At 38.4% G+C, this 24,381-nt stretch overlaps 1 protein-coding gene across 2 annotated transcripts in view; it reads left to right on the top strand.

Annotated features, from left to right (window-relative positions):
- PRKACB (protein kinase cAMP-activated catalytic subunit beta) overlaps window positions 1–24,381 on the top strand; it is a 75,058-nt gene that overhangs the window by 26,935 nt on the left and 23,742 nt on the right. Inside the window, exon 1 of one of the 2 annotated variants that reach the window (XM_056355729.1) lies at window positions 11,794–12,062. The exons of the other annotated variant lie outside the window; for it this stretch is intronic. Within the exon in view, the coding sequence (XP_056211704.1) occupies window positions 11,876–12,062 (187 nt within the window). The 5' untranslated portion in view covers window positions 11,794–11,875. Of the gene's footprint in view, window positions 1–11,793; window positions 12,063–24,381 lie in introns of those variants that run through there. 2 annotated transcript variants of the gene reach the window in all.

The following is a 24,381-nucleotide window of genomic DNA, read 5'->3' on the forward strand; positions in this document are numbered from 1 at the left end:
GAATAACAGTGGTATAGAAAAGTCTTGCAATAATACCCTTGTTCGGGAGAATATGGGGTTAATTGTTAGTGCTTCGAGGTGACCTACTGAGCAAAGCTGCCCTTAGTGGCATTTCACAGTATGAAATAGTGATTTTCAGAATGCGTTTTTAATTAATGTTTGCTCCTATTTCCCTTTAAAGCAAATTAAAGGTAAAACCGGTTAAAATTAATGCACGTTCTTATATCTAATTAAAAATAACTTCAAGAAGATTTACTGGTTTACCTGTCAGAAGTTTATATTGCACTTAAGAAAAGAAATATTTTCAAATAAACATAAATAATGCTGAACTATGGAAAAGTTTGTTTTTGTGCAGTCTAATAGTGAGCTATAATAAAGTCAGCCAGCGTAATGAGATCCTGCTTATTAGAAAGAAGATCACTGATTTTTAAACAAAATGCAGAATTCTGAGAATTCTTGGAATAAAGATGTTACATATTACCAAGCACTGATTTTGCACTAAAACCGAGCAAAAACTGTATGTTCAGCACAGCTTGTAACTTATTGTCTGTAAGCTGGTGAAGGGCATCACTAGTTTCTTTTGATCTTATTAAAAAACCCCCTTTGATCATTTTGCTTTGAGAGTTAAAATACAGTTGCAAGGTTGTGGCTGCTTGAGGATACAGTATTGAGGAATTTTATCTTTTCTCTGCTGTAATTCAGACTGCATGTGGAGCTGTTATACCATGTGAATTGTTTGATTTTGTTCAGGGAATTATGCATAATGGTGTATTTAATCCATACTTGCTTCTAAAGCTTTTATCAGAATTCTGTTTGTGAATAAAGATATTTATATAGCAATGTTTAGAATCTTGTTTTATGAATTCTTAATTGTTAAAATTGTCTTGTATTAATAAATATCAAGGAAACAACATCTTGGCAGGTTTACTTTTAAGAAAAAGAAGGAAAAGAAATAGCTATGCATTTAATCTGGTAGTGTTTCTATCCTTGGAAAGTGCTTTCTGCTCTTCTGTGCTTTAAACAAATACTAGAATAAATTAAATATATTTGTAGTAATGTATTTTTTCTCATTAATAATAAGTGTAAGGTTGAAGGATAGATCTTCTGACCGTTCTGCCTACTGGCAATAGCATCTTGCAACAAGAAGTTCTCTCAATTTCAAGACACCTGTCTGAGCTGTAATTGTTTTAGCCTTTATTGTGAAGTAATACTTGAGAATGCCAAAGGATGCTGTGGACTGAGAAGTGAAGTGCCTGTTTCCTTACTGGTAGCTGAAAAACACATTTCATAAATATCAAAAGGAAAATGTTTCATTTCAAGTAATTTTTTTTTACTTGGTAAATGATTTTTATTATATCCAAATGTAAATACTATTTAAGAATAGATCCAGACTGCTAATAAATTCACCTTACATGCAACAAACTGGCTATAAATTGTAATTTATAAATTAAAACCTATCACAGGTAGGGAAAAAAGTAAGATCTGTGCATTTTGCTGCTACCTCACTAAGAAAAATAGCCGGTAATTAGAAAGTTGGTCTGTGAATTATTTCCCCTTTAAAAGATCTGAGGTATTTAGTTGTGTTTATAGAACACATTATAGATGAATCACAGAGTACTTACAAAACTTACTGTTTGTATCACAGTCTTCATACCTCACACTTTGGTCTTAAACCAGCAGATGGCATTTTTTACTCCATTTAAATGCAGACTAACATAAATTTGGTAAACCAAATGTAATTAACTTCAATATGTAGAGAAATCCTGTTGTCTGAGCTGTACTCCTGCTGCCCCTCTATTCATGCAAGTTCCTGTAACTGGGATACTGCTTGCTTAGCACAGTGTGTATTAGGAGCATTTAACAAACTTTGAAATATTCTCTTAACACGTTCTACAGCCTCTTGTCTTGGGGCCAGCAGCATCCTCTCTACTTTTCAGGCATTTAATGCCAATTTTCCAATCTAAGCTGCTGGGGGGGGATAGTGCTAGATCTATACTAATTCAGTCTTTCCCCTGTGTTGTAGAACACCTGAAGCTCAGCAGGCTGGTGGTAGGAGTGCAGGGACCAGGATGCTCTCCAGGGCAGTCTGTAGTCTAGCGGTGAGGTACAGGAGTACAGGATCTGTTCCTAATACAAGCAGAGGCATGCCCATCTCCACATCGAGTGGCCAAATGTTTTGTACTTTAGATCATACTTTATGAAAGCCACTATTGTCTTATAATCCACACTCAGTACTCCTTCATTCTGTGGAAAAGCACTATCCCTTCCAATCGAGTAACTTTGGGTTTGCTTGCTTATTTATTTGGTTATTTTCCTAATTGAACCTAAATGTTATATAATTAAGGAAAGGAACATTCCAGTTTTGGAGGCAAACAGAAGTATGAATGTAAAGTATTTAGCTCAGAGTGGAGTCAGTTGTTTTTGTTTGGGTTTTGTGTGGGTTTTTTTTTTCTCTCTAGGGAGTTTGCTGGTGATTTAAAATGCAGACAGGCTTCCTGAAAGAGGTCCTAAAATGATTCTAGTTACTCAAGTGTTTATCATTCTGATCTTATACTGTACAACACAGAATCTGGTAGTAGAGTGTAGCTACTAATATAGTAAAGACTTTAGTTTTGGTGAGCATTTTACTACTGTCCCTCCTCTTACTTCCTCCCATTATCGCATATCAAGAATTAGCTCTAAATGTGACCCAATATCTCTTAGGTTTAATCATAACTTATTTGAGGCACTCTTGACTCAGGGCACAGAATGCTTCATTTGTCCTGCGCAGTTTTCAAACATGAATATGCCTCTTATGGGGCAGTTCCTTAATATAGCTAAGTGGCTAAGCTGAGGAAGGATAGACCAAACCTGCAGATTCTAGAAAAAGTAGAGCTCCTCTACCCAAAGCTTTCTGTAGCCAAGGTTCCTCCAGAGCAGCTGCTTACCTGCAGGCACCTTTACTGTGTCTGCGAGAACCAGATCTTCAATATCATCGTTCTGATGGGAGATCGGCCAGAATTCAAGCATGTAGCTTCTCCTTAAACCCAGTCAGATATTGAGCAAAATGTCCAGGTTGTTCTTTTAATTCAGCAACTTCATCTTGCTGATTTTGCTGGATAGCCCGTAAATGCTCATTATTAATCAACAGTAGTAATTATTCTGAAGTAATTTAAGTGGACCAAAAGCTTTGTCTGAGGTTACTTTTTTCGGAGAGACAAAGTTACTGAAGTCATATGCTAAATTTCTTCAAAGTTTAACCTTGGGTTTTATTTTAAGTAAGTCTATACACTTACCTGTGTTTTTTAGACCGCATTTGTCCAAAACCAAGAACACCGTACTTAGTTTTGGCTGACAACTGTTTTATGCAAGTATAACAAAAGCCACTTACACAGGTCTTGGGGTACTTTTGCTGAAAAGTAACAGGGTTCATATGGAACTTCTGGTTGTTTGTCAAACTATCTTAAATTATGTTAGGAGGTAACTACGGAGGGTTATTTGAGTAGCTTATGATCTGGAAGGGCATGGACGAAACATTTCTGAAAGTACTTTCAGAAGATTTCTTGTACTTACGTGAAAGTAACTGTTTCAAAGATGGATCTTTGCTAAATTTTTATTATGGAGTGATTGTGTAATTTTTATTCACATTCTGAAAACCTCTGTCTTACGGTGTGACAGTTGGTCCACACCGTAAGCACCAGTGAGCACATCATCTTGAAGGAGGCTGTAGTGAAAGCAAGGAGGAGGGAGCCATGTCAGAAAGGAGAGAAGTCCAGTTCTCAGAGTTGGACGGTTTTGTGGAAGATTTGGCTTGTAATGAAAGAGTTCTCTGTCCCTTTCTCAACACTAGATTTGGGACTGTGCCTACAAGCTATTTGACTTCAAAATAGCCAGATAATGTGTTGATAGAGATGAGGAAACTTGATCTGCTGCCGTGGTATGTGTATGTGGAAAATCACATCATCTTTGATGATGAATTTGTCAAATGGTGACAAGAAAGCTGATGGGAAGAGTGAGAGCTTTTAGCTTCTGTGTGAAAAATCAGATGCTGAATTTGACACACACACACACACACACACACACCCCAGTTTTCAGTTATTTGTTTATTCCTTTTGTATCATCATGGATAAAGAATAAATGATGTGGTTGGACCATGTGAGACTTAATTTATGCTTCCTGATGGTGAGAGATGAAGGTATTAATGTCTGCTGCAATTAAGCTTGTGTACAGTAGATGCCAGTAGAGGCCTACTGAGTCAAAATAGCAATATGACCAGCATTTCCATAGCAACAACTTCCTCTTGGCAGTCCTATTTATAGAAGTGCTGCAGTCCCAGCTTTAGTACTGCTCTCAGAGGGGCTCTCTAGTAAGGGTTAAGCTTTTCAGAAAAAATGTACATGTAGAGGTACGCTAAGATTGCATGGGTTTACTTCCTTGTGTTTTATTAAACAGTGAAGTTACTGCCTATGTTTATTTTGTTTAGGTACATCTTGAAAAATCTTTGTTTCAAAATGGAAAGCCAGTCAATCAATAAGATATTCGCAAATACTGCTTTTCCCTTCTGCGTGTTTAAAAAGAAATGCAAGCTAGTGGCATAGTGCTGCATGCGTAGTGAAAATCAAAATACATCTGCTTTTCCAAGAGCCTTTTTCTGCCTGTATTTCTACCCATAATTCTTTGTGAAATATGCATGCCTGGCAAGACTCAAAATGGATCGCGTTTAATTACATAATTTGTGATGAAAATGTTCTTCATTTTCTTAAGCTATGAAATGGCTTTCTGTATACTTTGTTTTACATCCTTTTCTCTCAAGCTTTATATAACAAGTAGAAAAATACACATATTTCCTCAAGCTTATAGCAAAGAATGCTCTAGGCTCTTTAGTATATACTATTTAACAAATTTTGCAGTCATTATATGTTTATAAACTTCAGTATTTTCTAATTCAAAATGAGACAATTTCATCTTTATTAAATGTGTTGGCTGCATCTTTCAACCTGATGAGGTATTTTATTGGTCAATAAGAAACCTGCTAAATTCAGCAAGATCCTCAAGGTCTTACAAATGGAGGAACCCTCACTAACACTTTAGATCAAATAATTGCTCACTCCTTTTGTAATAAATAATAAATACTGAAGTTGGAATTTCATTCTTGAAACAACTGATGCATAAAGAAAAAGATGTGCTCTATCAAGCCATCGGTTTTGAAAACAAATAAATAAACTTTCTTTTAACCTTTATTATTCATTTATAAGGGGTTTTTTAAAAGTTATTTTTCCATAGATTACAAACAAAATAAATGTGCAGGAAATGTCACAGTATGTCTTTTTGACTTGTGGATGAAGGCCAGTACTGGAAAGAGAAATACTAATTTTAGGCATTTAAAATAAGAAGATAGAAAAGAATATTTTTATTTGGCCCTTAAAGAGAAGTAGAACATGTGTAAACAGGCTGATTGAGATTTGGCTTCATAGGTAACCAGGAAAATACTGGGTTTCAAGATTTGGAATTAAGACTTGAAGGTGATCTGAAATGTGTTTTGCATCATGGTTCCATTTTTCAAAGTCCTGTCAAGGAATACAGCTAATTGTCTTAAAAACTCATCTATATTTTTGATTGCAAGATATTAATGGTTAACTTCATTAAACACAAGAGAAGACACTCCCAATTTTAGACATAGTGCAAGGGAATTTCACTTCTGTGTATGAAACTGAGTAGTATGGCATTAGATCTTAATAAATACATTTCAAAGATACCTAAGTGTGCTGTATTTTTTAATGTTTTTCTATTTGGTACTACTTTAAAGTTCAGGAATTTCATGGTGACTTTACTTGGGAGACATTTAAAATACTTTAAAATGATAATGTGTGTGTTTTCCTGTATTCACTCCAAACAGGGCTGAACAAATAATGCTGTTATTCAACCATCTACATTCTTTTTGACGAAAGGAGTGTGCTCTCTTTCATAATCCTTTAATTTTTAAGGCTTGACTGGTAGTGTAGAATTGCTTCTTAGAAGATGAGAAATGATGTTTTAGTAGAGATTATGAAAAAGAAATTGTCTGCATATCTACATTATTCCTGATTCTTTTTCAGCAAGAAGCTGAAAGAGTCTGTGGCTGGGTTTTAGTGCTGTGTGTTGTTACCTGTGCTTGAGAGATACACACAGGGCATCAGCCACTGGGAAATGTGCACAAGGTTATGAGTTGGCCATCAGAAAAAGTGTAAATGCTTTTGTTACCTCAGTGTTAGCCCTTTTCTATGGTTGTTATCATTATGTTGTTTTTTATAAATTTGTGGGAGAGTACCTTGAAGAAGTTACTGAAATATTATCAAAGTACTGTAGCTTAGACAGGTAATGTTCACATTCATAGCTGAATCTCTTACCCACCACTCTGGTTTTTTTGATGTGTTTTAATATATTGCCAAGAATCTCTTACCCACCACTCTGGGTTTTTTTGATGTGTTTTAATATATTGCCAAGATTTAGTGGCTAGAATTCAGTGAAAATGAAATTTCTGCCTAAAGGAAATTCTCACCATTTCAGTGTTGACTTTGGCTGCAATAAGAAGTTGGAACTTTGTTATCTCCTGTAGAACAGAAATTTGAGAAACCAGTTAGAAACATTGAAACAACTCTCTTTTACATTTTTCCATGTAACTAACACTTTTCTTAAATTGTATGCCTAGCTGATTTGACCCCAGTGTATTTGGGAGCACTTCAGAAGAGGTGGAGCTCTGCAGGCAAAGAACACCACGGTGCTGGCACCGAGCCCCTGAGCTGATGTTGCTCAGTCAGGCACCGGGTTTGTGAGCTGCCTGGCATATACCAGGTAGCCCATACACTGTGTAGCTTGGGTTTATTTTGCAATAAATATGAACAGAGGAGATTTTCAGCACTGCCCAGCCTTAGAAACTAGTAGGAGACCTGTATGGTAACTGACTAGTCTTAATGTCTTCAAACATTAATTGTTTTTTAAATAACTGATCTGAAGTAAGCAGGTTTTTTGTAACAGAAAGGTTTCCTAGGCCACAGAGACTGTAGAGTAAAAGTTACATAGTGGAAATTAAGTGCATCCTAATCAGGCCTGATAGTATATGGGTCATAGCAGTGCACAGGGGTTGATGCACACCTGTTCTGACTTTTGTAGCATTGAGTGGGTAGAACATCTGGATGTTCGTGGTCTGCTATTCTTCTTTTGGGATGGTGTGTGAGCTTAACCACAAGCACTGCACAGCTTTACAGTGGAGCTGGCTCAGGTTCTTCTTCCAGCTTGGATCATGAATAAGATGACCTCAAGTCTTGTTTGCATATATCTGTGTAAACATTTAATTGTATGCAAAGATTAAAAACATGTTCTAAGGAAAAGCAGTACTGGCTAGCAAGTGGAAATCCTAAAACAAGCAGAGCCACAGAATTTTGCCTTTGATAAAGCACCATCCATTGCTGGTTAATGAGCTTCTAGGCAGTAAAATACTATGTCAAAGCTTGTGGATTCTGTGCTTCATATATAACATCTGAAATAATTGGTGTTGATAAACTAATGTTGTGAAGATTTGAAACAGTAGTGTGTCAATAAGATGGAAGATTAAGTAAAAGGAAATGGAGGTTCCACCTTTAAAAATCGTGGACTTCAAATGAAGACATTGAAGTCCATGTGGGATGTGGGCTTCAGAGAAAGTCAGTGTGGTAGCATTTTGTATTATCATTGACAATGACAATCAATGCTGAAAATTTCCTAGATGAGGAGAGCGTGTTGCTATCTGTGCGAAAATACAACTAGTACTTCCTTTTCATGTTTTGCATGTGGAGGAGAGCTTCTGTAACAGTGTTTGCTGGCAGTAGTTTATAAAATTCTGGCAAATACAAGTTTTCTCTTAGGATATCTTCTAACAGTCCATTTTTTATAACCTGTTTTCACTTAAACAAGTTCACTTCTGTGATCTCGGAGGGTGGGTATTTCTGCTGCTTCTTTTGAGCACCTAATTCAAGCATCCAGGTTAGTCACTTAAGTGCATTCAAAGCTCTGAATTTTGGTGGGCAGAGTTGCTCTCTGACAGTTCCCACATCCCCCCCATTGACTCTAGAGGGTTGGCAGGCTCTAACTTACATAATGTGAAGCAATATGAATTTTGTAAATCACCCTCTTTCAGATCAGGGAAATAAAATGGTTTAGTTGAAGACTTGCATGAAAGATAAGATGCCAGTAGTGTAAAGGCTCAGAACCATGGGAGAAGAAAGAGGTACAGTGACCAGCTGCTCCACTTAGACATGCACAAGTATATGGGATCGGATGGGATCCACCTGAGGGAGCTGGTGGAAGAGCTCACCAAGATGCTTTCCATCATTTATCAACGGTCCTGGCAAACTGGAGAGGTCCCAGCAGACTGGAGGTTAGCCAATGTGATGCCCATCTGCAAGAGGGGCAGGAAGGATGACCCAGGGAACTACAGGTCTGTCAGCCTGACCTCAGTGCCAGGGAAGGTTATGGAGCAGATCATCCTGAGTGCCATCACGTGGCATGTGCAGGACAGCTGGGGGATCAGGCCCAGCTGGCACAGGTTTACAAAAGGCAGGTCCTGCTTGACAACCCTGATCTCATTCTATGACAAGATGACCCACCTAGTGGGTGAAGGAAAGGCTGTGGGTGTTGTCTACCTGGACTTTAGTAAAGCCTTTGGCACAGTCTCCCACAGCGTTGTCCCAAAGAAACTGGCTGCTCATGGCTTGGGCAGGTGCACTCAGCGCTGGGTGAAAAGTCGGCTGGATGGCCGAGCCCAGGGAGTGGTGGTGAGTGGAGTTACATCCAGCTGGTGACTGGTCACAAGTGGTGTTCCCCAGGGCTCAGTGCTGAGGCTGGTCCTGTTTAATGTCTTTATCGACTATCTGGATGAGGGGGTCACATACACCCTCAGTAAGTTTGCAGACAACACCATGTTGCAGGGGAGTGTTGATCTGCTTGACAGTAGGAAGGCTCTGCAGGGGGATCTGGACAGGCTGGACTGATGGGCTGAGGCCAGTTGTGTGAGGTTCAAGAAGGAGAAGTGCACTTTGGTCACACCAGCCCCATGCAACGCTACAGGCTTGGGAAGGAGTGGCTGGAAAGCTGCCTGGTGGGGAAGAACATTAGGGTGCTGGCTGACAGCCGGCTGAACATGAGCCAGCAGTGTGCCCAGGGGGCCAAGAAGACAAATAGCATCCTGGCTTGTATCCAAACCAGCGTGGGCGGCAGGACTAGGGCAGTGGTCATTCCCCTGGCTCTGGTGAAGCAGCACCTCGATTCTTGTGTTCAGCTTGGGCCCCTCGCTGCAAGAGGGATGTTGAGGTGCTGGAGCGTGTCCAGGGAAGGGCAATGAAGCTGCTGAAGGCTCTGGAACACAAGTCTTACGAGGAGCAGCTGGGGGAACTGGGGCTGTTTAGCCTGGAGAAGAGGTGACTCAGGGGGGACCTTACTGCTCTCTGCAGCTCCCTGAGGGGAGGCTGCAGACAGGTGGGGGTTGGGCTCTTCTCCCAGATAACAAGCGACGGAACAAGAGGAGATGGCTTCAAGTTATGCCAGGGGAGGTTTAGAGTGGATATTAGGGAAAAAAAAATTCACTGAGAGTGTGGTCAGGCATTGAAACAGGCTGCCCAGGGAGGTGGTGGAATCACCAACCCTGAAGGTGTTTAAAAACCATGTAGATGCAGTGCTTAGAGACATGGTTTAGTGGTGGGCTTGGCAGTCCTGGGTTAATAGTTGGACTTGATGATCTCAAAGGTCTTTTCCAACCTAAATGATTCTATGATTCTAAGATGAGCACGCCATCATACCAGGTGGCTTTGTTTACTGGAGTAAACAGCCATGGTCAGAGAAAATAAGAGTTAGTTTGGAAGGATCCCTGGATGCCCAGAAACTTGTGGTGAGTTACTGGGAAGTATGGCTGTACAATTCCAGAGGGGCTCTCCCAGCCCTAGAAACTTCACCCAGCAGGGAAATAATCATCATCTTGTTGTCTAAGTATTTCTTGTACTGCTGTATGGAAGGTAGCATTACTTTATCATGAAGTTTGGTTATATATGGGACATAGTATTTCCCCTCTACTTATTTGTGACTTGATAAGGCAAACTGATCCCCACGGTCTTCACTAGCTCTTGTTTCTGGCAGCAGAGCCTTGAACTGATGGGATGTGGTGGAAGTCAGCATTGATCTTGTGACAAAATAGGTGCCAGGCTGGCATCCAAGGTGGGCTGCAGCACCTGACCCTGACCAGGGAGAGCAGCCTGGTCACCAACAAGATAGCAGGTGCACATCCAGATTTGCAGACTGATGTGTAAAATGTAGGCTTTTAAATAGTTGGTTCCAAATCTTGAACCGAAAGGTGCTGGAGAAAAAAATTGTATTTCATGAGTATACCTGGAACCTGAAAGCAAAGGGCATTTCTCTGCTTTGAGTAGAGTCTAGAAATTTAAACTTGTGTTGACTGAGGCCTATTACAAAAAGTCTAAAAGTACCTGTTAGGAGGAGTGTGGCCAAATCTGTAAAGTCTGTCTGCTGGCATTTTTATTGTTTTTTCATTATTATAGGTGGTTTGTCTTCATGGTGGTTTTTTTTCTGAAGCACAGAGAGCTGTTATGAAATAGTTATGTAATGTCCAAGGAAGGATATTTGTGAGCATTTGAAAACTATTCAGTGAGAAGTATGGTGGTGAAAAATGAGAGGTATGTCTTTAACACATGTTGACTGTAAGACAGGAGACAGATTGTGGGAAAGTTATTTCAGGCTTTCTTAAGAATAGCCTAAATTTTTAACAAGCCACGTCTTATACGTGCAGAGGCTATACTGGGAAACCTGCCTAATGTACGTGTTTCCATTTTCACAAAAATGAATATTTAGTATTACCCATTGTAAGCATGCAGAATTACGTAATTTGCAAATTAATATAATATAATGTTAAATACAGCTTTCTATTTATTTTCCCTGCTATACACCATTCAACTCTACAGTTGAAAATACTCTGATTTCTTGTGAATGAAAAAACTCTTAGCAATTCCAGGAGACTTGTGTACAAGGCTTTTACACAAGCAGCGTCTGGAGCTGGTGACAGTGACTTTGTGACTCTCCTTCCAGCTGCCTTTGGAGCTGGGAGAGTGAGCATGCTGCTAGGTAAGGATCTGCCAGCGCTGGTTGTTCTGGTACCTTATCCCTGAAAAAGTTAAAGGCGTTTGGTTCATGCTTGGAGTTAAGTAGAACCCAGTTTAGATAAGTATAATGCAGTTGTGTTTAGATGTACTTTAGAATTCAACTTCTAAAGTCTGATTTTTCTCAAAGGAAGAAAAATAATACTTCCCCCCCCCAATAATAAAATGTTTATTCCATAGTTTTTGCAAGTAACCTCCTTGCTTAACATTGTTTAGTTGAAAACATGAGATTAGTAACAAATAGATTACAGCTGAGTGTTTGGCTGTGATGATGGTAGTACTCCATCTTAGTAACAGGGGAAGCACCGCAGAATAGTCACTTTTCTTTTTTTCACTCATGGTTGTGGTAAATTAAAAAAATAGATATATATCTGCCTTCTGATCTTCTGAACAAGTTGTTTGCAATACTTTAACATAAAATTACATTTAAATACAAAACGTGATTCATTAAAAAGCTGTGAAAACACATACTAGAGCAATTATTGTGTGTGTTTGGGTTTTTTTAAACATCACTTTTCAATTGACATGGAAAGAGACTTTCGGCAGTATAAACCAGTACATTATAGAGCTTTTCTTAACAGGAAGTAGAAGAGAGTAGTGGTTAGAAAACACTGCATACAGGAAGCTTGACACATGCATAGCTGTTCGTGGCTCTGGGTTGTCCAGCTCCCTTTAGATATTTTCTCTTTTGCTTTTGTAAAAGTCACCGGTCTGTATAGATGGCAGCTCAGAAGGAGGTACCTTGTAACCAGTGCACAGGGACGGCCACAGCACTGCAGAGACTGGAAGGTTTTGCTAATCGCCTTTTCCATAGGCATTCGAAGAGTGGTGTGCATGAACAGAGAACGGCTCTGGAAAATGAGAGCCATCATTGCTCTGAACTTGCTGTCCTATGGGACAAATCAAGTAAGTAGGGGTTTTTGTTTGTTTTACGGATAGTTGCTCTTCAGTTTGTCCAGTAAGTGAAGAACTTGCATGTTCGTAATCAAATATGAACAAAGATCTGTGATAGATTCCGAGGGCAATTTTACAATTTGTTACCTAAAGGTATTAATTTGAAGAACAGCATTTTGCATTAGGCAGGGCAAGATGGGGGGCTGGTTCATGGGCTATTGGCTGGCAGAAGAATTTATCCCTTGTCCCTTCTTTTCGCTTAAAGCACAGTTGACTTGTTTTGGCAAGCCCCCACCCCAATTTTTCCTTCTAAATTACTTCCTTTATTTTCAAATTGAATGAACTAGTTCAGCAGAACTAGAAAACTCATTAAAGGTTGTAATGTTTAAACTTTGGAATAGGCAGGCATTGCTGCACAAATTGAACTTCTAATTATAGGGCTATGTATCATTTATTGGTTTATTTTAAGGGATATAGACATCAGAACACTCTATAGTGGTAAACAATATAAAATTCTGTTTGGTTTTAACTATTGCATATTAATTTAGTGTGAGAATGCTGACTGTCAGCTTTAATTCCTTAATTAGCGAACAGTTCACTATTATTTGTATGGATTAAAACTTCATGATCGCATTTTGGGTAATGAAAGTGAAAGATTTAAAAAATAACACAATCTAAATAAATTGACATGTGATTTATTTATTTATTTTGCTTTTAAAGCCATGCTTTTTGGGTTTGTTTTTTTTTTTTTTTTGCAAAGTGGTTGTTGTCTCTGTGGTTAAAAACTTTTTTAAAAACGTTACAATATGGTAATTGATGATAATTTTGTTCCAGATTGCAGATTCATTGATGGATTTGAGATAGCACAATTATTTCAGTTGAAAATAGGCTTTGTAGGAAATGCTTATCACCATAGTTGCTATGAAGAAAATCAGTATTTCTATACCTCCCTGCTTGCAATTTAAAATATTATATGAGTAGGGAGTGAATCTGTTCTCAGAGAATAAGCAGTAAATATGGAAACAAAAAGGTGTTAATGCATTGACCCAAAATAGATTAAATCTAGGTCTCCCAAATGAGATGGGAAAGGATTGACTAGTTTTGTTGGGAAGATAAATGATGAAAGTGCATAAATTCTGAGCTTCCACTTCTCCAAAATATTTTCAGCTTGTGTAAAAATAGATGCATACTCGTGTTGATGTAGAAGCTCTTTTTTTTATGTAAATAGCTATTTGAGAAAATAACACTGAAGCATTTCTGTTTATATAACATGAAGAAAAAAATGGTCTTGACCTACTGACACTTGCAAATTGTGACCTGTCTGTGTACAAGTCTCTACTTTTTTTCCCCCCTCTTTAAGGCAGGCTTCCTCATATGACATGCTTGATGAGGAAATGGACTGTCGTGTCTCTTGATGATAAACATGGTGAAAATGGCTGTTCCGCGAATGCTATTTTAAGTCATCATTAAGCACAGTGGTTGCATGCATTTTTTTCTGAGCCAAAGTTACCGAGCTGGTAGCTGAATGGTGGTTGATTATGGAGCTTTGGTTCCGGGATGAAATTCTGAATCTCTATCCTGAACCTTTACTCTCCATTTGTAGATTATTTTTAAAAAATAAAAACACTGTAGGTGCACATGGACTCAGTCTGCGTTTCAAAACTCTCATTTCACTACCACTGTAGCCAAAGGAGTGATAGAAAAGGCAAGGACTACAGTGGAGTGAATATTTCTGTCTACTACTGACTCCTAATTATATCTTTAGAAAAATACATCATCTGTGAAAATTCTTTGTGAAAAATGAAAGAGAAACAGGGGTTGTGGTTTGTTTGGGTTTTTTTAAATTTATTTTTAATACCTGAGAGTTCAATGACATAGAATTGCATAGGGTCACTGAATTCAGGCTGTAGATTGTTTTCACTGAACTTTCTGTGAAATTATACTGGTGTTTGTCTTTATTCAAATAAGGGTATTTGAGTATGCACAACTATTCTGCCCATAGCGCTGCAACTTAGATGTGTTGGTGTAAGGTTTTCAGTGAAGCTACATAGCAGACAGCGTGAACTACTTTTGGAAGTTCGAGGCAAAAGCATTCTAATTCCTGAAAAAAGTTTGGAAAGTGACTTCTGAGAATTTTTGTTGGTTTAGGCTTGACATAGAATCCATTTGAAAAGGAAGTTCATATTTATGCGTTCTGCTGTAATGAAATACTGTAACAGGTCTGTTTCTACCTGTGTCCTTTTAGAAGCAGTTACTGCCAAAGCTATGGGTTTGCCGAAGGGGAAGGAGCTGCTGCTTGTTAGGTGAACTTTTTATTTGTGTTGTCAGTCATCTAGGGTTGTGGGTTTGAGTAATTTGCCATGTGATCTATGGCCTTAGGGGGGGGTTCAGTGGTTGATTTAGAAATTTAACACCTTTGCTTCATTATTTTGGTATGTAAAGCATAGAGTTTTTCTAACGTGCCTTGGATTCTTAGTTGATGCATGAAACAAATATTTTGTAAATTCCTCAGAATCCAACAGGGGAAAGGTGGCTTGGGGGCACCTTGTGCCTTGTAATCTGTTGTAAAAAACTGACTGAGTGCCCGTGTGATTTGTCCAGCCTGAACTGGTAGCCAGGTCAGTTGTGCTGCCCAGCCAAGGGATGAAGGGAATGTGGTGGCAGTCATCAGAACGATGTATTTCATTCTCAGTTCAGGCATCTTGAATGTGACCACTTGCAACTATATGGAATCTACGTTTTGATTTTTGCTTTGTTTTCTTAGTTGCTTTTTGCTTTTTGAAAGATTAATATGGGAAAGGAGAATGAGGCTGCTTGGTTTTGAACGTAGAGACAGTAATATCAGTGCTAATCTTTTATTCTTGGACTGATACAAAAATTTTCCAAATCTGTGCATAATAAGAGAACATATTAACAGCCTGGATAACTGAAATGGTCAGGAGAGTCGCCACTAGTGCCTTTTTCTGTCATCTTCGTAGTCTCTAAATTGCAAAGGGATGCGTCTCTAACAGATTCAAAATAGTATCAGTACACTTCCGAATACAGTGTAGTGACTTCTAGAGATTTAGCTGAATAATTACTATATATGTGTGTGTGGAGAGAAAAATACATGTGAAATACGAAATAATGTATAGAGTACATTTTGTGAATTGATTAAAGCTTTAAAATAACTACTAGTTGGGTACAAGTCAACAGATAATGCTGGTCTAAGGTTGCCATGGAAACAACCAGTGCTTGATATAATTGAGAACATCTTAAAACCTCCTGGTGTTTGCATGCTTTTCCCCCCTGCCATTTTGAGTTGCTTTAGACATGAATAGGTAGCATTGGTCAGAACAGTAGTAGTTAATGAGCAAAACCAAGTACCCGTGTCCTGAATATTGATTTTGGTTTACTACTGGTATCTTGTGCTTCATAGTTCTTTGCATCACAAGGAGCTCATAAGGAAGAGCAGCTCTCTGGATTCTGTGTGCTCTCTCTTTCCAGTTAGTGTGTAAGTGTGTTTAGAGATTGAAGCACTGATTTGGTGGAGATTAACATACTTCATCAACTGTTGGATTAATATTAGGAGCAATATGGTTCTGAAAACTAGCTTTTCAGCATGAATGGTAAGTCTTTTCTATTACCTTTGACACTATTTTTTTTTTTTTTTTTGTTCCGTCTTCACAATCAGGAAAAATCTACCAGGTTTCCCTTTCTTGTCTGCATAGCTGCATCGAGTACCGAGCTCTTTGTTTTTGTAATTGGCTCTCGGTGGGTCTCTATTAAAAATAACCAGCCTTAAAGATTTGCAGTTTTTATTAAACATTTTGCTTTGCATAACTGGGACATAGTATTTGAAATTTTATTTTAAAGCTTTCTTTTAGAAATAACTGTTACAAATCATTAAGTAAGGCACAGAATCTGATTTGGAAAATTCTATAATTGAATGGTATACATGTCGGTTCACTTAATTTTCTGTGTTACTCATAATAAATTATTTTATGTGAATTGATACAAATCAGAGAGGCCTTCTGAATTTATTATAATCATCACCTAAAAACTGAAACTGGCTTTTGTTGTTTTGTTGAACCAGCTTATTCTTCTAAGGCTTTTATTTTTTCTAAATGATGGGATAGCAGAACAGTTGGTCATTCATGGAAGTAGGGGAGGGGAGTCTTATTTGAGGTGAGATACTATAATAGATCTAGTAAACTTATCAGGCAGGTATTTGCTTTCAGAAATCTCTGTGGCTACTTATTATAAGGTACATTGAATTTAGTGGAATTATGAAGTACTGTATTCTTATTTGGAATATTATTGAAAGTTGTAACTAAATATATAAATTTTGTACATTTATTTCCTTAGAAACTGGTATCCTTTGAAAATTGTTTGCAAAAAGCAAATAATAGTTTCTGAAATTACACCATTCTTGTTTCAAGCAGATAGTCTGGAGCTTTGGAAAATGACTTGAGACAGAGACTGCTTGAAAAGAAAAAACAGTTGATCATTTATATGGGGTTTGTGTGTGTGTGTGTGGTTTTGCTTTATCCTACAAATTTAAAGGACCATCTTCATGAAGGTTTCACTTTTGTACGTGGCATGAGATAAAGAGTGGGAGGAGTCATCCTACTGCCTTATCTAATACCAGCTTTATATATACTTATCTCATACTAATGTGTTGAGGTCATCTTCCCTGGAATGGAAAGTGTGGCTGTGATTTCCTTGGTGTACAAAGGTACAATATACAAATGTCAAACTGGTACAGTTATTAGACAAGGTTTCAGAAATTTGTATGTATATTATGGAGATTTATGTTACAGTGTCATGGCTGCTCAAGTAAACCTAAATGCAGGCTGTCCCCGAAGGAGGTGGCCCAGCCTCCCTGGTGTACTCCCCGCAGCCCTGCGGGGATGCTGGCCGGCAGGAGCCCAGTGGGGAGCTGGTGTGGCCTCGCAGGCTCACAGCTGACCTGGGCTGGTGCCACAGGGATGCGATGGCACCCTGACCTCCCCACTGACACCTGCCCCGGCTCAGCCTCTCTGGAAAGTGAGGGTGAAACTACAGCCTCAAGGTGCTTCCTCGATGACGCACAGCTACCTTCATCCACTGATGGAGAGGTCTCAGGGGTCAGAAAGTCTCTGTTTTTCAGCAGTTACCAGGCTGGGTTTTCCAGCACCTTTTTCTCTGTGCTGAAAGCTACAGTCAGGTCGTAGCTTTCACGGGAACTAAGGTCTGTGGAAATCTGCTCCATCAATTTGGAATTTTGCTGTATGGGTGGTTTGGGGTTTTTCTGGTATTCTGTTATGATTGAGTCATTTTAAGGGAATAAATTTCTTACAAACTAGATGAATAAGAGGTTACAGGTGTTTTGTTTTCTTGGTTGGTTGGGGTGTGTGTGTGTTTTGTTTTCTTTTCCCTGGGGTTTTATTTTGCACTTTGCATCTGTAGATTTCATTCATCTTGACATCCAGGCTCACGGTTCCATTAAAAATAGAAACAAATATCTGCAACTTTTACCAAGTGTCAGTTCTCAATCAAAAAGCTCTATAAATGAGAAGTCTAATTTTGTCAAGGGAAAGGTGACTGTCTTCTGCTCTACCAAGTGAGGATTAGATTAAGTCTTCACTGTAAACATTTCCCCGTTTAAACCACTTCTGCTTTTCATTGCACCTTTATGGCTGTCTTCACTGCAGCAGTGTTACGTTACACTGTCAGTGGACAAAAATCCTGTCAGTGGATAAAATCAGATGCTCTCCTTGTGAAAGACTGACAAGATGCAAGTGAAACCTTGATGAAAAAGTGATAAATTTCCTTAAATTGCAAGTACAATTGGCTTGCTTGGTGGTTGGTTTCTTGGGTGGGGTGGGGTTTTTTTGTTGGATTTTTTCTTTTGGGTTTGGGGTGGTGGTGGTGTTTGGTTTTTTCTTTCCAGGAGAGCTGCAGTTATGGGAGATAATTTTTCTGGAAGGACTTGAAAGAAGGAAAAACCATTTTTTTCTATTTATTTCGTTTGGAGTTTTCGTTTTGAACAGCAGAACGTTCTTGAACAGATAAAACTGGAAGGCCAAGTAACTTTAAAAGCCCCAGCTGTCGGTTCTGAAAGGTGCTACTCTGCTAGATCTTCCGTTTCATTAGGAATAAGCTTAATGCTCCTAAGTATCAGCAAGCACATGATTGGGCTAGTACTTCTCAAACACTGCAAATAGAAGTAATTGCCAATACAGACATTTACACTCGTAATTACAACAGTAGCTATCAAATGTGTGTGGAAACAGATGGAGCAGTATGAGCAATGCTTATAGACTGTTGAATTATTGTCCAGCTTTGTGTACACTGGAGAATATGAAAGTTTCAGGGGTGAGGGTGAAGGGAGGTAGTGTAAATACCTTAGTTATGTGCATTGGGAACATAGCATCATTCCCACTGCTGAAAAGACTATAGAAAATGGAAGGATGCCATGGAATTTCCAGGTGCCAGAACTATGTGTCTTCCTATATGCATCTTATGGGACTAATGGTTTCTTCCTTTCAAAAATTCCTAAATGTTACCCATCAGCCTCTGACAGTGGACTAGAATAATTTCTTAGGTGTTGGCCTGTTTCATGCTTTGTTCTGATTCTTTTACAAAATATTTGGAAAAAGAAAAGGCAACACAAGAGTTGCTGCATTGACATGGTTCTTGAAATGCATCCATACAGTGAACAGTCCCTCAAAGTGCTTGGTTTGGGGTGTAAGCAAAAAATTAGTTTAATAAAATTGAATTTTCTTCGAAAGGAAAAGGTGATTTGGCACGTTGTAATCTTGTATCTCTTGAACTGTGACTTACATATTTTGTTACCAGAAACATTTTCTTCTTTCCTTGGTTTTTAGTTTACATCTCAGATTGTTTGTATAATTTACAGTCCCTGGTTCCTCTGAGAGTTGCTGCTGGTACCACTGTTGCAGGCCAAAGTTTGCAGCAGGAGTTTCCCAGCTTTAATTATTGAGGTTCTTACAGGCACTTTCGTAACTTGAATAATGATTTTATTGTTTTTGTTTATTCATTCTAGTCGCTGACAGATACTCCAGCCCATTAAAAACTGATGTGGTTTAGTTTTTCATTTAAATATTTTTGCAGGATTTGCAGCTCACTTCTGTGCCAGTTTTATGCCTGCCTTGTACCCAAATAAGCATTGACTTTAACCAGTCTCTCTCTAAAGTCTGATTCTTTATCAGAATGGTAGTAAAAACACTCTTACCTACTTTTTGCCTGCCCTAATCCTGAGGCAAACAAGAACTTGTTATTACTGCATGTGTTGAATTGTGAAATGTGTTTATTTACATAAGCTTCCTTATTCAGGAAGTCAGTCTCTCTGCTATTTAAGGTTATAAATGAACTTCTCTTGCTTGGCTAGTTACTGCAGGCAACTCTTTCCTGTAAATATTGAAAGTGTTTTCTGTGGGAGATATGTCAGTATAGTGATGTGTCAGAAGCTCAAATCTAGCAGAGATGAAGAGCTGTTTTGCTGATTTAGCCTGACAGCTGTGAAGATGGGTCTTACTGATCCCAGTACATGCATATGAGAATTTGTGTGGTTTTGCTAGTGCAAGGGCTGAGACAAAGTAGCTTGTGGGAAACGGACTTAGACATAAGCACACTTAAACCACGATTGGTGTATCTGCTGTTATTTTGATGCCTTTGTGAAATATTTGAAAAAAGAAAAAGCAACACAAGAGTTCCTCTTTTCAACTAACTTGTAAAATGCATCCATACAGTGAACAGCCCCCGCAGTTGTTTAGTTTGGAGTGTAAAGAAGAAATGAATTTAGTAAAACTTGGGTTACTTCTAAAGAAAAGGGTATTTGTTCATGAGTATCTAGTATTGATGGATCTGAGAGGCATTGCCTGCTTGCAGGGAATTTGTTAGTTAGTATGCAGATCAGAGCAACTACATGCAGATTTATGCTTACTGTTTTTAATAATCTAACCATAAAACATACCTTCAGTGAAAGCTGCCTAGTAATACGTGACCCTTTTTAGTCATTGAACTCTTACAAAGAGAGAAGGTGGCGCAGTAGTACAGAGAGGGAAGTTGGCGCTAGCCAGTATCTTAACTGGTAGAGGGGTGGGTAGCTCAACTGGATGAAAACTGCAGCAGGTGCTGTTAACATTTTGCTTGGTATGTGGTTTTGACTGTAAGAGGAAAGTCTGATTATTTTGTATATTTGTATTTAACTACTAGAATTTGCTAAAAGCCCTTTCAAGAATGTGATACATCTACAAGATACTTTATAGTAGTGCCCTAGAAAATTTTGTTCTTGGAACTCATGTTTTTAAAATGTATAATTTTTTGTTTCTTTTTTTCCACATGGTAACCATGGAAATATATACACTGCAGAAACCAGAGGTGTTTGAATTTTCACGATTTTTGCACAGTTTTCAATTTTCTTTGCGAAGTAACACCTGTTACATTTCACACAGGAAGGAGTTTTCTACACTATAGGTCCTGTGGTAGTTGCAACATTTTAGACTACTTACTGGATAAAGTTCTGCTAGGCTATAGAGGGTGGTACTGCACAGACAAAGCTTTAATTCCTAATTGCTCATGAAGCACATCAGTGTATGATAATTGAGGATTTTACATGTTAAGATTTCTTCACATAACCTTTTCTGTACAAACTAATTTTATATGTAGGGAGTGATAAGTACTGCATTTGAAAGTAATTGTATTAAACTTACAATTTATTAATTTGAATTTTTAACTTAATAGAAATAACTTATCTAATACAATGATTGAAAATTAATAAAATAAGAATTATTTCTCAGAAGCCTTTTCAGTAGTCCAATGCCATACTTTCATGGCTGTGTTGCGCTAACATGAACTGCCACTTCTTCAGAAAAGCAGCAGGTCTGCCCCACATGTTTGCCCATTTCCATGACACTTCTCCCTTCCCTTGCCCCAGGAGAAGCATTCATGTGATGAAAAGAACTGAGAACTGCTGTGGATTAAAATTAGCTTCCCTTGTCCTTCCCTGCCTTCTGTCCATTGCTTTTTAATCTGGCCTGGCTCCCTGACATGGTTTGGCAGTCAGCCACAGGGATGCTTTTGCTCTTTCAAGGAAGGTCATGATAGAGAGGCAGGAATGAGTTGACTGTGGAAGGACAGTCCTGGGGTTTTATTTATACCAGTCCATACTGAACACTGAACTGCAGCCTAATAAACCAAACTGCTGTTTCTTGGACTTTTAAGCCTCAAAGCATGTGGGTTGTTGCAAGAGAGGAAGCACATCTACAAATGTGTTTTCTCCAGCAGTCTGGAATAATTCGCTTTAATGAGCACTTCAAAAGCAGGAACAAGGTATGAAGGAGATTCCTTTCCTTAGGCCAAAGCTTAGTTTTAACTAACTGGATATCAGTTCTAACTGGTTGCTTTAGAGAACTGGAACAAAAAAAATCAACTGTATAATCAATCAGCAAAAGGTTGCTAATAACACTTTAATTTGAAAGGAAAGCTTGGGTAAGAAAGGGAGGTGCTGCCATGAAGGACTAAAATATCCGAAGGGATGGAACATCTCTCACCCACCAGGACTCTGCAGGACACTAGGTCACGTCCCATGCTTCAGATGAAGCTATTCTGCTTGTCTGCATTGAGGAAGTCTTGCATATAACCCATAATTTAGGATTTGAATAATAAATCCCAGCTTGATTCATAGGTTTTGGATGTTTGTTCTGAGTTTTTTGGCATCAATCTGTGTGTATCGTGAGGGAGGAGTGATTTTTTTTTTTAATGAAGGTGTATTCGTTAATAAATTTCTATAAGCATGGTGTCTGGGGTCTCTTTTAGATTAAGGAAGCAAAGTTTTTATCTCATCTGTATGGGTTTTCTGGTGGAAAATGATTGAATCGGGACATATACACGTGTACAACTGCTGAGCAGAACTAGTACAAGACTTGATTTTGTTTGTGGCTGAATAAATTTACTGATTTACATTATACATTTGAAAGTTTCAAAAAAAATTTAAAGGATTCACATTTTAAGTGACTGTTAGTTGGATTTGGTCCTGTCTCCCCAGAGTGGTCTCTGTTATGTTGTACTTCTGGCATTTTCAGGGTTCACCACCTGTGTTTGGACCAGTACTTCATGATTTAAGAAAAAGAATAAAAGATGGAAAGGCTGAAGATAGGACTTGTAAATAAAATTGATTTTATTATCTCTGATAAAAATAGAAGGAAGTCAGTCTTGACTGGTATTCTATGCAGTAGAGTACTGCTCAGAATTCAACAAAGAATAGGTATTATCTCTGATAGCTGGAAACCTGGCTCCTGTTTGGGTTTGTCCAAATCTGTCACATCTCTTGTGCAGGCTGTTGCTGTCTTGCCAGCCAAGGAAAGAAGTGAACATTAAGTAAGACTTCAGCTTTAATTTACAGCTTAAAATTATACCCTGTAGCATTGAAAACTAAAATAAAATTAAAAAAAAAAAAAAAAAAAAAAGCTGGGCTACTTACAGAGCTCTTAACTGTTGCAGATTTGCTTTTATGAAACTGACAAAATACTGTCTAGCTCAAGGCTTCAAAATTGTGGACGGGATTAAAAGAAGATTTTGCCTGTTTTCAGATTTTGAGTTGTAATTTTGTAATGGATAAGAACAATTTGTATTTTACACTTACTGCATGCTGTAAATCAGTTCTTGAATATGCTATCCCAAAAATCGGATCCTAGTATTTTCTTCTAGTCTTTAGGCAGTGCAGCTGTAATTGGGCTTAATTTATTGTTTATCCCGTTCCTCTCCCTTTTTTCTTCATGTTTTTTCCAATCCCTTGTCCTCTCCACTTCTTACCAGTCCTTCCCAGTATTCCATAGAAGTGTTTGCAGTGTGCAGTTAGATTATTAGTGCTTCCATTTTAATAGCAAACTTTTATGCAGTTGTTAATTCTTACGTGATCATTCCATTACTAAGAACTTTAAGGTTTTATATTCCAACAAATGTCTTTTTCAGAACTGCTCCATATGTTCTGGGTCTTGTGGGTTGGTTTTTTTTAACTGAAGGAAGGTTCTTACCCATTGCAGCTGGTAAGTTAGTTTGCTTTGCATCACCTGTTTTTATCATAATTGGTGTTTAAACAGAAATACGAGATCAAAACCTTGCTCTCAAAGTCAAAAGGTTGATAAATGGGATATTAAATTGATGCAGAGTTATTAATCTAACCGTAGTTGACTTTGCAACTCTTAGAGCAGAAACCAGACAAAGTCATAGCTGGTCAGTTTTTCATGGGAGGGCCAGTGTGTCTCACTGCAGTGTTAACACAAGATGGACTTGAACGGTGCCAGGCTTATATCACGTTGGAGTTTTTTTCCCCACCGTTTTCACATTGTGAGAAACAAAGTGTTTTGTTCTTGCTGATGGTCTGTTTCAGTGCTACCATTTTAGTTTGTGTTTTGAAGTGTTTCCCAGCTATTAAACTGTTAACTGGTGCTCACACTACTTCCTCTGAGTGTATATTATTTAACGGTTAGTTGTGTTCATTTTCAAACTTACCAGCACAGAGAAATCTTGTTGTAAGCCTTATGATGTTGTTATTGCCAATCAAAAGAGAAATTTAAAGACATTTAAGATGACAAGTTGAAGGTCTAAGAATGGGACTTAGAATTTGAATTGTACACTTCTCACTTGCTTCTGAAATGTGGTACCATAACCACAGGATTCACTGAGGCATCTATGTACATCTCAATAATGTTAAAGGCTGTAATTGTTTTTATAAAAATGAAATATACATATATAATTACCAGAATATCTTCATACATACTCACTTTTCCATTAAATTATTTTTGGAGATTTTAATGAAATAGCCCACTTAATTACAGACTTCCAATGATTATATTACGGTTTTGGAACAAAAATTGAATTGTATTTTGATAAAGGGCATTTTAAATACCAAGCAGAGATTGGCATTTAGCACAGCAGATGGGCGTTTGTAGTGGTGCCCAACGTTTAGACTTAATCAGTTTAGTTGTTGCTTTCTTGCCATGAATGCCATCCAAATACTTTCCCCGTGCTCTCCGCGCGCCCCCCCCCCCCTCCCCCCCCCCCCCCAGTAAATATTTCTGGCTCGCTGGTTCTTGTGGGAGATGTGCTTGAGAATAACAAATACAGTGCCTGTGGGAGGTGGGAGAAGGGCAAAGTAATTCATGGTAACTCTTCAGGACTCTCCATCTGTGACCCCTCTCCCTCTGCTGTCACTGCACCCCTGCAGCTTGAGAGGTCCTAACCCTTCTTTTTTTTTTCAGGTGCCTTCCTCTGATTCACTTGCTCTTAAAGTGTGTTTCGGGCCAGGGTACTCTTTATAGTACATGAGTACTGTGCCCTTTGT

This window comes from Falco biarmicus, chromosome 11 (assembly GCF_023638135.1).
Source record: "Falco biarmicus isolate bFalBia1 chromosome 11, bFalBia1.pri, whole genome shotgun sequence".
NCBI lineage: Eukaryota > Metazoa > Chordata > Aves > Falconiformes > Falconidae > Falco > Falco biarmicus.